Source organism: Bubalus kerabau, chromosome 2, assembly GCF_029407905.1.
Source record: "Bubalus kerabau isolate K-KA32 ecotype Philippines breed swamp buffalo chromosome 2, PCC_UOA_SB_1v2, whole genome shotgun sequence".
Taxonomy (NCBI): domain Eukaryota; kingdom Metazoa; phylum Chordata; class Mammalia; order Artiodactyla; family Bovidae; genus Bubalus; species Bubalus kerabau.
In genome coordinates, this window is record NC_073625.1 from 14,839,867 (window position 1) to 14,853,304 (window position 13,438).

Here is a 13,438-nt window from a genome sequence, read left to right on the forward strand (position 1 = left end):
AAACATTTTAAGCAAAAGGGAAACATCCTTTAACAGCTGGGTGAAATAATCAATAGGCTTTAGTCTCAGGGTATCATTCTTTTGAATTCCTTGGTGCCTCTACTGATTGTGATTGTTATTATGGATCCAAAAAGAAGAAGAGGCAAGAACCCTGAGAAAATGAAGATCTGGGTTCATAGGCAAACATTCATAGAAATGATCTCCTACAAGGCAAGCAATCTATGCCGCTTCTTTAGACCTCAGTTGCTTATGCAGAGATCTGAGCTTCAGTATAGACATTTTGGGATTTCCCTGGTAGCTCAGATGGTAAAGAATCCATCTGAAATGCAGGAGAGCCAGGTTCAGTCCCTGGGTGAGGAAGATCCCCTGGAGAAGGAAATGACAACCCACCCCAGTATTCTTGCCTAAAGAATTCCAGACAGAGGAGCCTGGCAGGCTACAGTTCATGGGGTCACAAAGAGTCGGACACAATCGAGCAACTAACACTCACTCACTAGACATGTTAGGGTCCTATACATTTTCAGCAATACAATTTTATGATTCTTCTTTACAAATGGGATGCAGCGGCACAAAGAACTTACTGATCAAATTAATTTTTATCCTGTGTTAAATAAAAGGCCACTCACATGCTTTCGATCTTTTGCTTTTAGACAATGCTCCTCAAATGCTAACGGAATTTCTCTAGACAGGAAAAAGACCAATTCTGTACAAACTGGGTTGGCCAAAACGTTTGGATATGGGAAAACCTGAACAAACGTTTTGGCCAACCCAATATATAGACTGCTGTATCAAAACCTCACGGGGATAGCAAACCTAAAAACGACAATGGATACACACACACACACACACACACACACACACACAAAGAAAAAGCAACCCAAACACTAAAAGATGGTCATCAAACTGCAAGAAAACAAAAGAGGAAAGGAAGACAATAGACAACACTCCTCCACAAAGCTATAAAAAGCTTTATTAGCAGAGCTCAAAGACCATCGTTGAAAATGAGGACCAACTGATTCCCTGACCCTTTAAATCTAACAAAAGGTGGCAAAAGTCCTTGTCTTGAGACAAACTGGAAGGTTGAGTGCTGTATCCTGTGACTTTTGTTGAATTAAAGGCGTTTTACTAAAATAACTTGAGAAAGGTTCAAATCTAGAAATGTACCATGAAATAGCATATAGATGGTTTCTGCTAAAATATAAAAAGTCAGCCTAGCAACTGTGGGTCCATGCGCCCAGCTGGGCAACAACGGGCTGCCGTGGATGGACTCTAACCCACTCGGCCCTTTTCCACACTCACCCTACTTCTGCTGCTGGAGTTGCACATGCGTGCAACAGTTTACAACCACTGATTTAAGAGAAATTCATATGTAAAAATCACACTTCTTTTACTGATGATTCTTGAAAACACTTGAGCCAAGGCTCACCAACAACATTCCTGAAGTCCTACTAACTCGTCCTAAAAATTCTTTTGGAGTACTTGTTACTGAAGGTTTTGACACATTTAAAATACCATGAAATGCCGCCTGATATGCCAAAAATACTGTGAAGAAATGGTACTTAAAACAACCAGGGTGCATCATACAATAATATTAGAGCAGGAAGGAAGTCTGATGATAACGCTGTCTCTTCTTATTTTAGAAATAAAAGAACCAGAGGAAAAAAGTGACCTTTGCAGGACATGCAGCCTTTAATTTGCAGCCCACCACACTGCTCAAATAGTAAGGCAAGGTTTTGTTTTTGTTTTTTTCCTGTTATTATTTTTAAAGCTACTTTTTTTGGGGGGGAGCCACACCACATGGTATGTGGGATCTTAGTTCCCTGACCAGGCATCGAACCCATGCCCCCTGCAGTGGAAGCACTGAGTCCTAACTACTGGACCGCCAGGGAAGTCCCAGGAAGGCAGTTTTGACTTGGCGAGGAGACAGGGAGCAAGAGGAGACTGAGAGTTGGGGGTTGGATGGGAAAGATCAGGGAGAAAGCAAGAAACGGGGCACTCAAATTAAGAACCTGACGATCAAGTCAAAACTGTGTCTCCATCTCAAGTTTAAGTGTTATTAATGGCATTTAAATTAATAGCATTGAACTTTAATGATGTAAGTTTGCAATGATGATGATATATGACATTCTACTAATATATACTACATACATACAGATATCTGCACATTAAGGCACTTATCCCCTTGACAATTATTAATAATTGACTGCACAAGTGATGGTGTTGTCTGCTGCAGGATATGATAGGGGAGGGCTGTCTTTCCACATTGCTCTCCAAGATTGATGCGCATTTCAAGCGGTCTGCTAAACTTGCGATAATAGCCAATGGGTTTTAGTTTTCATTTTTGTATTTGGGATGGGTGGGTGGCATTTTATTTTTATGTACTCTTTGCTCCAAGGTGAAAAAAAAATGACAAATATTTTTAAAACCATTCTTCCTTTAAAACAAACCCCCCAAACACTTACATCCCACCCACACACCTAACACTGACAAAACCTGTGAACCTCCTGATTGCCTTTTTTTTTTTTTTGAAGGGAGATAACTTGGGAAGTTTCCTGATGCAAGCTTCTGGCAATCACTGCAGCTGCAGGTCTGTAGGCTGAGGGAGATACAAGGGTTGACTATTCAGATGAAGGACAGTTACAATTTTCCCAGCTCCTTTCAAAAGGCTTACAACACATATATTTCTCCAGCAAAGAATTTCATTTTGTGGTCTGTATTTTTTTTCCTATTTCTTTTTCAAAAATAGAGGAGATAATTCTTAAAGACACATTGATGAAAATTATTATTGCAAGTCCAAATACATGGTTCAGTTCAGCTCAGTCACTCAGTTGTGTCTGACTCTTTGGGACCCCATGGACTGCAGTACGCCAGGCTTCCCTGTCCATCACCAACTCCCGGAGATTACTCAAACACATGTCCATTGAGTCAGTGATGCCATCCAACCATCTCATCCTCTGTCATCCCCTTCTCCTCCTCTCAGATAACTTCCAGGTACAAATCAAAAGGAGAAGGCAATGGCACCCCACTCCAGTACTCTTGCCTGGAAAATTCCACGGACGGAGGAGCCTGGTAGGCTGCAGTTCATGGGGTCTCGAAGAGTTGGACACGACTGAGCGACTTCACTTTCACGTTTCATTTTCATGCATTGGAAAAGGAAATGGCAACCGACTCCAGTGTTCTTGCCTGGAGAATCCCAGGGACGGGGAGCCTGGTGGGCTTCTGTCTATGGGGTCGCACAGAGTTGGACACAACTGAAGCGACTTAGCAGCAGCAGCACAAATCAAAAGAATTTAATCTTATCTCTAAACTGTATACAGAGAGAAAAAAGCACAAGATTACTGGGTTGGCCCAAAGGTTCGTTTGAAAACTACAAACATACCTTTTGGCCAACCCAATACTAATAAACACAATGTATTTAGAAAGAGATTCAGATTAAGAAGCCAGGACTGTATTTCTAAAAAGTGCTTTGTGCCTATAATGACATCTTTAAAATAAAACTGCAGAAGAACAAACTGTGATGTTACTTTAATGAACTAAATTTTAATCCCTTTAAGAAATTTAGTTAGCAAACTCCTCAGGATAGTTTACATACCACTGAGGCCATACTACAGTATGTGTGTGTGCTTAGTCACTCAGTCGTGTCCAACTCTTTGCAACCCCATGGACTGTAGCCCGCCAGGCTCCTCGGTCCATGGGGATTCTCCAGGCAAGAATACTGGAGTGCGTTGCCATGCCCTCCTCCAGGGGATCTTCCCAACTCAGGGATCAAATCCAGGTCTCCTGCATTGCAGGCGGATTCTTTTCCCATCTGAGCCACCAGGGAAGCCCAAGAATACAACAGTGGGTAGCCTATCCCTTCTCCAGGGGATCTTCCCCACCCAGGAATTGAACTGGGTCTCCTGCATTGCAGGCAGATTCCTTACCAGCTGAGCTACCAGGGAAGCACATATACGGCACACAGTATACTATTTTCCATATATTCACAATTTCACTTGCCTCTGTCACTCCTGACACTCTTCTACTTGTTCCCTTTCCCAGATGGGACCACTTATGTTCATAATCATGAGAAACATACCACCACATAAACCAAGAAGTCAACAGCTATCACTGAAATTTTTTACTCATTTATTTCTCCTTCTATCACACCTGTTCGTGGATTCCCAGTCCTGTCTCAAAAGTAGTACGAGCAGAATGTTGTTAAGATCCAACTTAAGTGCAATCAACTTATTTGGTACCAAAATAAATAGAACAGACTGACAAGGTAGTCAGAAAGTCCCAGAAACCATTTGGAGACTCGGCGTCTGGTCCTAGTGCTATTTATGACTCTCTGTCCAGCCTTGGGTGGGAAAAAAAGTCTCTAAACCTTAATTTCATCATCTGCTCCATATCAGGGTGGATGTAAAAATACAAAACTATCCCAACTGTGAATGGACCTAAAAATGTCAAATTACATGCAAATGAATTATTGCAAACAGCCCTCCATGATAGTGTCACATCTTACACTTAATCGTCTTTTTAGAAGAACGTATCCAGGAATGTGGGCTTCCCTGGTGGTTCAGCAGCGAAGAATCTGCCTGCAATGTAGGAGCTGCAGGTTTGATCCTTGGATTGGGGAGATCCCCTGGAGGAGGGCACAGCAGCCCACTCCAGTATCCTTGCCTGGAGAATCCCATGGGCAGAGGAGCCTGGAGGGCTACAGTCCATGGGGTTGCAAAGAGTCGGACACGACTGAAACAACTTAGCACGCACACATGCATCCAGGAATGTTGGCTTTACAATCTGTTGTAGGGGGGTTGGCATATGTAAAACCCTCTTACAGTTATTTAATTTATTATGGTAACTAAATTTTCCTGAATATTTTATCACAATATTGAGTAAATTTTAGAAATCGTTGATGCTTTTGAACTGTGGTGTTGGAGAAGACTCTTGAGAGTCCCTTGGACTGCAAGGAGATCCAACCAGTCCATTCTGAAGGAGATCAGCCCTGGGATTTCTTTGGAAGGAATGATGCTAAAGCTGAAACTCCAGTACTTTGGCCACCTCATGCGAAGAGTTGACTCATTGGAAAAGACTCTGATGCTGGGAGGGATTGGGGGCAGGAGGAGAAGGGGACGACAGAGGATGAGATGGCTGGATGGCATCACTGACTCGATATATGTGAGTCTGAGTGAACTCCAGGAGTTGGTGATGGACAGGGAGGCCTGGCGTGCTGCGATTCATGGGGTCGCAAAGTCCGACACGACTGAGCGACTGATCTGATCTGATCTGATACCTTAACATAATAAGGTTAAAATAAAAAATATTGTTTAGCATGTGTTATGGGACCAGCCCTGCCAGTGCAGGGTTAAGTAACATTAAGCGAGACGGCCATTGCCAAGTAGACACAGCAAGTGAAAGTGAAGTCACTCAGTCGTGTCCGACTCTTTGCAGCCCCATAGGCTGTAGCCTACCAGGCTCCTCTGTCCATGGGATTTTCCAGGCAATAGTACTGGAGTGGATTGCCATTTCCTTCTCCAGGGGATCTTCCCAACTGGGATCGAACCCAGGTCTCCCACATCGTAGACAGACGCTTTACCGTCTGAGCCACCAGGGAAGTCCAGACACAGCAAAGAGGACCCAAAACCTACTCCCACATCATGTCAGGATCCAGCTGCTTGGGGAGCAAATGTGCCCCACGTGAACATTCCTCTGCTTTTGTTTTTAACCAACTGTTTCTGTTCGACTTCTCCCTTCCGTACAGCCTCACTTTCAATATCCTGAACTCGGGATCATTTTTAAGTACAGCGCAAGTCAAGAGATACGATAAGATGAAAGGAGGTAGAAAAGGTCCTTAATTCAATAAAACTCTGACTTTGGGTTGTTCAACTTCTGGGGGACTCAGTTTCTTAATGAACTAGGAACAGACTTAAGTCCTCCATTACTTCAAAACAAAACCCAAGCCTTTGAAAATATTACACCCATCATTCCAAATGCTGGAAACAAGACACGATATTCCATCAGAATGGGGCTCTCCCTGAATGCTTTATAAGTGGTTCTACATTTCTCTGTGTTAAAACTGACATTTGTCTTTGCCTATTCTTCTATTGGCATTTTTACAATACTCTTACATAGGACCCTACTTCATACTGTCTTCCAAGTGAAAAGCAATACTGAAGATTAAAAAAAAATTTTTTTTTCTTAATCTTGAATTACTACCATCCATGACCTGCTACTCAAAGTGTGGTCAGACAGTGTCATCTGGAAGTTTGTCAGAAAATGGAAACTCAGGCCCCTCCCCAGATTTACGGAATCCGAATGTGCATTTTAACAAGATGTGCAGTGATTCAAACATACATTAACATTTGAAAAGCCCTGATTTGTGTATTTCAAATATTACCAGCCTAGCTTTCATAACCCGTGATCATTTGGTTTCCCTTCCTCTTCCAGGAGATTTTATTAAATTAAATTCAAATAAAGACAGTAACTACTAAATAAGTACTGTGACAAGGCAGGAACCACCAATCTCACGAAAACAACTCCACAGAATGTGCCACAAATTTCTTATAGAGGCAAATCTTCTAATTCAATATTTAGTAAATACACTTGCTTTTATAGTAAAATCTATGAATGACATTAAGCCTAGTCATCCCAATGTTGGTTGGGCCCTTGAAGTCATCAGGATTTCTTTGCTTTAACCTCTAGTATCTCCTGCTTCCTATGACTGCCTGCCAAATCACTTACCTTCAGGGGATGTCTGCAGTGTCATTTTCCCTTGGACTTACCTGATTGAGAAGTTACACCATTCAGTGGAAGTGAAACAACACATCTTGTAAAACCCATCCTGAGTCAAATTCCATGGGGTTGCAGTGAAATTACCCATATGCTTCCTCCCATCCTTATAAGCCAGGTTCCAGCAGAAGCAGATAGAGTGTCAAGGTCTCTCATTCTGGGGAGAGAGGCTCTTTAGCACTTTATGAACCAGAAATCTGGGGGCAGAAAGTCAATACTTGCTTTAAGTAAGGCTGTTAACTGACCTCACTTGGAAGACAGCTTTTGGCTTCCGGCTTTCTTAATTAGGAAGGAAACTGTCAGAAGAAACTGATCATATAGGAGAAATAGAGGCCTCCCTGAACTCCTGTCCTCTTGGAAACCGTATTAAGAAACATTTGACAACCTGAAACATCAGGGAACAGTTTACATCCGGTCGTGGTCTGACGTAAGCCGACAAGCGGACTCCACGTTCTGGTTTCTACTTTAGCCCCACCAACACAACCCTAATATTTCTGCCCCTAATTTCTTAGTCCAGGGAAGTCCAGAGAGGGCGGGGGTGTGGAGAACAACATACGCGGTCCCCACCGTCCTGTGCACAAATCCACTTTTCAAAGAAATCCTCCAGAAGCATGAGAGTGCACCGTCGATTTCTAACGCGGTCCAAACTGAACACGGGAACATCCGCCTAATTTCTGCCCGTTATCTACGCACAGCATGTGTACGCACACAGTTAAGAGCAGACAACGCAATGTGGTACCAAACAATTAAAAGTTCTTCTCAAAGTGGAGATGCAAAACAGAACGAATCTCTCTCTTCTATAAATGAATCGAGCCATCTGCCTCGCAGAAGCAGCAGCAGGAGTACCCAAAACAGCAGAAACAGCAACCTCTGGTGTTAACAATCTAGTCTTGAATCTCATGCTTCACATTTCCCCGGCAAACAAGGCTAAAAATACAAGACAGGCAACAAATAGTCTCTTGGGATCTGCCATTCCATGGATGGCGTATTCAATCAGAGCAATATTTTGTGCTGAAATTCAAAATTGGAGGTGGGGGGTACAAGCTATCGCATTAGAAGCTGGTGCTCAGAATTTTAAGTGTGAATCTGATCCCAAAGTATATTAAGCTGAATGGTGAGAGGGTGGCTGTTTCCATACAACATAAATCTCTGAGATGTAGCTGAATACATTTATAGATTTATTTAAGCTCCTCTAAATTCTTCTGCAAATCTCATAGTTAGAAAGATAATTTTAGCCCTCGTGTCACCAAAATATCAGAGCCGTTTTGCTTTCGGCACAGCTTAGAAAAGCCTCTTTACCGTGGGCTCTGGAGCGGGACTGCGTGGGTTCAAATCCAGGCACCACCACAAAATAAACTTCATGGCCTTGAGCAAGGAACCTGACCTCTCTGTGAAGTTGTTCTCTTGTCTTAAACAGAAAAATCTTAAGAGTGCTCACCTCAAAGACTTATTTTAAGCATTCTATGAGCTAACACATGTAAAATTCTTTAATTAACCAAGGTGTGCGTGCATGCTCTGTTGCTTAGCGCCCAACTCTTTGAGACCCTATGGACTGTAGCCCACCAGGCTCCTCTGTCCATGGGATTCTCCAGACCAAGAACACTGGAGGGGGTTGCCATTTCCTCCTCCAGGGGATCATCCCCCACCCAGGGATCAAACCCACATCTCCTGCATTGGCAGGAGGATTCTCTACCACTGAGCCACCAGGGAAGCCCATAAATACAGTCACTACTAGTATTATTTAATATTCAAGCAAGGCTGCAAAAACACCTTCTCTTAAAGAACAGGCATGATATAAAGAGCAGCAATGATAGGTCTCCTGCCAATGGCAGGTACTGAACACACTAGCGGGTGAGCAGGTAAGTGCTATGACCTAGAGCCTGTGGCCAAGAATGACAGAAGAAAGCTCCCTTTGGTTATTTGAGGCTGTTTGTTCATGGAGGCAGCTGAATAAGGAGGACAGAAGACGAGACAATAACGCAGTGGGTCAAGTGGTACCACCCAACGAAAGGGACGATCAGAATTCATGGCTAAGGTGTAACAAGAAGGGGGACATGTTCTGGCTCTGTGAACACCTGTGTCTGCCCATTAAGAAGACACTCTATAACACCACCATCACCTTCCTTAAGAGGATGTGATGGAATAAATCTTTCTTCATACACCTGTCTTTGGGATTAGACTATAACCCCTATGGTCTGGGTCCCCAGCCTCCATATTTAAAAAAGAAGACAGACCCAAGGAAGTGATATCAAATTTCATGAACTCCTGAACAGGCTATTTCTTGAGAAACCTTGAAAGCTGGCGATACTTTAAGCAGGGTCATTATTTGGTGGAAGGAGGATGGTGAAAAGTTTATGAGTCATTGAGGCAACAGGAAAGGGTTTCCCCAACGACTGAGACTGCAGGGTATGGACCTACCAGTCCCACTTAGAGAGTTTTGATGGAACTCGCTGAGGATTCCCGGGGTTCCACAGGTTTTCCCAGCCTGCAGGGTACCACTTAAAAAACCACAGACATGTCACTCAAAGAGTGAGACGAATGGAAGGCTGACATTACTATTTTTCCTAGTAAGAATATTAAAAAAAAAAAGAAAATGGTGACAGGTGCTGCTATTATATGGCCAGGTAAAAACAATGAAATTTCTTAACAACGGAGATACTTAAAGCGATTTCCTGAGCTGAAGCCTTTGTTGGGTAGGAAAAGAATGTATCGCTGGACTGCTCAAACTAAGAGCACAATCCAAGAGTCACAAAAAGAAAAACCCATCAAGAAATTGGGAGAAAAGGCTCTTTTTTCATAGCCCTCTGTGGAATGGCCGATTTTGGAGGAAAAAGCAGCAGAATGTAGGGCAGGGGAGGCAGTAATAATGTTCATTAAGGAGAAAGTGAATATAGATTTAAAACTGTAGGAATGAGGGAGGTAAATGGATTTAAGTATGCACAAACCACACGACCTACTGTGCCCATAAAGTAGACATATATTTCTCTTGCCCTTAATGCATTGCTATGGTTACGGTAAGGAAGATTGCATTGTCCAGAAAAATTTTTTAAAGAAACTGGGTGAAAGCTCAGCCTACCTGAGATCATCTTCCTCCCTGCCTTCAGACTGGGATCTCGTAAGTACAGTAGCTAACAGAGGAATTACAACCAGATCAACAGTGAGGCTCCTTTTTTTCAAAGAACAAAAACAAATCAGTGTGACAACATGATGGGGATTCAATTAGCACTTGGCAGGTCATGAATAACTTTTAAACCACTTTCTTTCAAGTTGGAAAGTGTTAAAATATACGGTAATCATGGTACCCAAGTGCCTTCCTTACGGTATGCTATCCATCAGCAACATAAATCTGAAGTCAGTCTAGCTTACAAAGAAGAGAACCAGAACGTAGTATATTCAGGCAGTCTGTTGCCCCAGGTAGTTTCCTTTTTGAGGACACTCAAAGCCAATCATCTGAAATCTCATTCCGATTTTCAGACGGTTTTACTTTAAATATGGAATGAAAGAAAAGGGGAGGGAAAGGAGTTGGTACAATCATCTTGGAAACAAATAAATGACAGCTAATTGTAAAGAAATGGCTACTGAATTGTTCAATAGTATTATATAGCCAAAGTCAAGAGCCTAGTTCTGTCTATCCTGTTGTTGAGGGAAAGCAGAGAAGCTTGGTTCAAAACAATGTGAAAAGAACAACATAAAAAACTATTTACTTGGATAAGTAAGAACGACAAGAGGCCATCCCCAGAGACACCACTTAGTAAACACGTCCCCAGGGGAACCTCATCTTGCTTTCAATGAAAGGGCACCTTCCTGGGCTGGGAGAACTGAAGTAACATTGAAACCCACCCTTTGTTCTGAAAAACTCAATTGTGCTCACCTGTCCCAAGTCAGGTACGTGTGGCTTCGCAGACTTGCAGCCTGTTTACTGCTCATTTCCTGGGGAATCTCTGACAGGTGCTAAAGGTAATGGGCTTGCTGCCCCAGCAAGTAAAATATTACAAGGGAAATATTAGTCAGATGTACAGCTCCACTCCATGTGTCTTGAACATTACTATGATCTGAGCAAGGCATTTGTTGTAAATAAGCCTGCAGAGTGTACAGTATGTTTTCCAGGAGTCCTCCGAAGAACAGCTTGCCGACAAGAGGTGCTAGCCTTAGTTTCACAGCCAGCAAAACTCCATCCAAGAGGCTTTTTGGCAAGTCCGCACCTCTTGTTTCAAGCTAGATTCAAGACAGACCCATCAACCAAATTCCAAAGGTCAGTATGTGGCATCAGTCACTCTTCGGTACTCAGCATAGAATAGCCAAGTGGAAACTCAGACATTTAAAATCAACATTCAGGACAGAAAAGGCCCGCTTTCCCCCAGAACAGTGTATTAAAAACAACTCAGAGCCGACTTTGCAAGGAGGCATTCTCCGTAGTAAATTAAATGGCTGAAGCTTGTGCTTCTTCCAGCAAGGAAAAGAACTATGCTCCCCACCATCAGTGTGTGCAATCACTGGCTCATTTTTAGCCTTTCCTGCCTTTTTAAAAGCCTACTCCATTAAAAGGAGGGGGAAAAAAAACTTTTCAGGAAATGAAATGCAAATAGTCACTGAACAGGATCATAAAAGGGGAAAAACCTCTATCCACCTTTTTTTTTTTTTAATTCTTCATTCCAGGCAGCAAGACTGCTTTTAACACACCGTTAGCTTTTATAAAAATGAGATGATACTGGTTCTTTTATGATCATCCTCAACCCTTTCCACCCTTTTCTGTCTCGTGCCTACTCACAGTATGTTCGAGGGAAATGAGGTGGGCAGGTCTGTTTCACCTCTCGCCAGACCAGCGTTAGGTAAGTCACTGAATGTAATTTACAAATTCTAAGCCTAATGGATGACACCCAGGAAATAAAGAAAGGTAAAGAAGAGCGGGAAGGAGAAGCTTCCTGGTGATTTCAAAGGTAAAAGGCACAGTCCTCAAGCAATGCGTAACACTGCCTCTGATCACCTTCAAACAAGTCCGCGGGTTTTAAGTTGATGCTCCCCGTCCTCGCTCAAGGTGGAGCTGAAACCAGTTGCAAAATTTCCCTCTACTGGAGTCCAAAGGAGCCAGGAAAAATGGGGTCTACGTCTCTAAATAGAAAGAAGCAGCGGCTTCCCTGCCTCTCAGGGGCCCCGCGCCGGCGAGCTCCCGGGCAGGAGCCGGCACCCGGCAGGGAAACCAGGCGCCGGGCGACCGGCCTCGGGCCAACTGCGAACCCGGCTGGGCACTGCAGGCGCAGTTACGCGCGGCCCGCGCACACAGCTTTCCCGGGTACACGGCGGCCTTCTTGAAAGACAGCCCAGTGCTGCCCACGACCTCGGGCTGCTGTCGCCCAAGGCGTCTCGAGCTTCGCGGACCTCAACCTAAGTGCTGGTCCCTAAAGGGAAAAGGCGCGATCTCCATTCAAGCCCATCCTACCGAGTCTCCCAATACCCGGTCCCTTCTCCCCAGGAGCTCTCGGACACCCCTCCGGGCGCCCAGCCGAGAACGGGCTCGCTTCGGAAGGAAGTGGAGTGGACTCGAGAGAGCGAGATTGGAGTGAAGAGAGCGGCGGACTCCAGTCTGCAGCAATTGGGGAGGGCTCGGAAAAGGGAGCGAACGAAGAGAATCAAGGCAGGGTAGGGGCCCAGCGGTCCCAGCAACCTGTAGGATTGCAGCTGATCTCAAACTTGGGGTGGGAGACAGACAGTGGTCCCCTCGGAGGTCCTCCACCCGACAGCCACCCCTTGCGCTCCGCGCGTGCGGGGAGGGGCAGGGCGCAACTTGCGAAGCCAAGGCCATCGGTGCGGGTCCCGATCAGTCGCCTCTCCCGCGTCCCCACCTCCCCCCACCCGGCCCCGCCGCCCGCTGGGCCCCGCGCTTACCTCGGGCAGCCGCAGCCCCCGCCGCCCAGAAGCAGAGCCCCAGCCAAGGGAGCCACTGGCGCGCCCCTCCAGCGCCTCTTCCTGCGGCGGCCGCTCTCCCCATACTGCTCGCCCCACTTGGGAGTACAGGTCCTCTTCCGCGCCCCGGGAAAGGCTCGACGAGCCAGGGGGGCCGAGGAGAGTGGGTCCCGGGGGTCTTCAGCGAGTGACTGCTCCACGGCCGCTCCCTACAGCAGCGGGGCAGGGCGCTCCGAGTCGCCGCGCGCTGGGCACCCAGAGGATGCGCGCGTCCCCATAGCCTCCCACGGCGGGGCGACTGACGCCGCCACGGTCACTGCCGGAGCCGCCCGCCTTCCCCTCCGCACCGCTCGCGAACAGCTCTCCCGCCGCCGCCGGGATCCGGACTAGGGAGGTAAGGAGGGAACCCGCATCCCTAATGAGACCCCCGTGGCCGCCCCTTCTCCTCCCCTCCGAGCGGCAGCCAATGAGCCGGGCCGGGGCGGGGCGGCGGGAGGGGCGGGGGCGGCCGGCCGCGCGTCGCTGGGTGGGGCGGGCGGCGGGAGGCGCAGGTGAGCCTCGCGGCGGCTGCGCACAGCCCCCCGCCCCGCCCCAGGTTCCCGCACGCTCCGTAAAAAAGCCTCAGCTCAGCGAGCGCGGACGCGGGGCCTGAGCGGGGCTCGCGGAGGTCACGCGCGCTCCAAAGATGCGAGCAGAGCCGGCGGGCTTCGTAGAGGCGAACCCGGCGCAGAAAGATGTGAGCATCTCGGCAGCCTGAGTCTCCTGCTTC

General features: G+C 46.1%; 1 protein-coding gene across 27 annotated transcripts in view; it reads right to left on the reverse strand.

Annotated features, from left to right (window-relative positions):
• Positions 1-13,085, reverse strand: part of LOC129643032 (uncharacterized) — a 150,185-nt gene extending 137,100 nt beyond the window's left edge. For 14 of the 27 annotated variants that reach the window (XR_008709999.1, XR_008709998.1, XR_008709994.1 and 11 more), the window contains exon 1: positions 12,652-13,085. Coding sequence is in view for 3 of the 27 variants with exons in the window: in XM_055567110.1 (XP_055423085.1) it covers positions 12,652-12,754 (103 nt within the window). In the remaining 24 variants the exon portion in view is untranslated. Of the gene's footprint in view, positions 1-6,761; positions 6,944-10,639; positions 10,738-12,651 lie in introns of those variants that run through there. The other 13 variants (XR_008710019.1, XR_008710017.1, XR_008710006.1 and 10 more) reach the window with 3 other exon arrangements.
• Between the last annotated feature and the right edge of the window lie 353 nt (positions 13,086-13,438).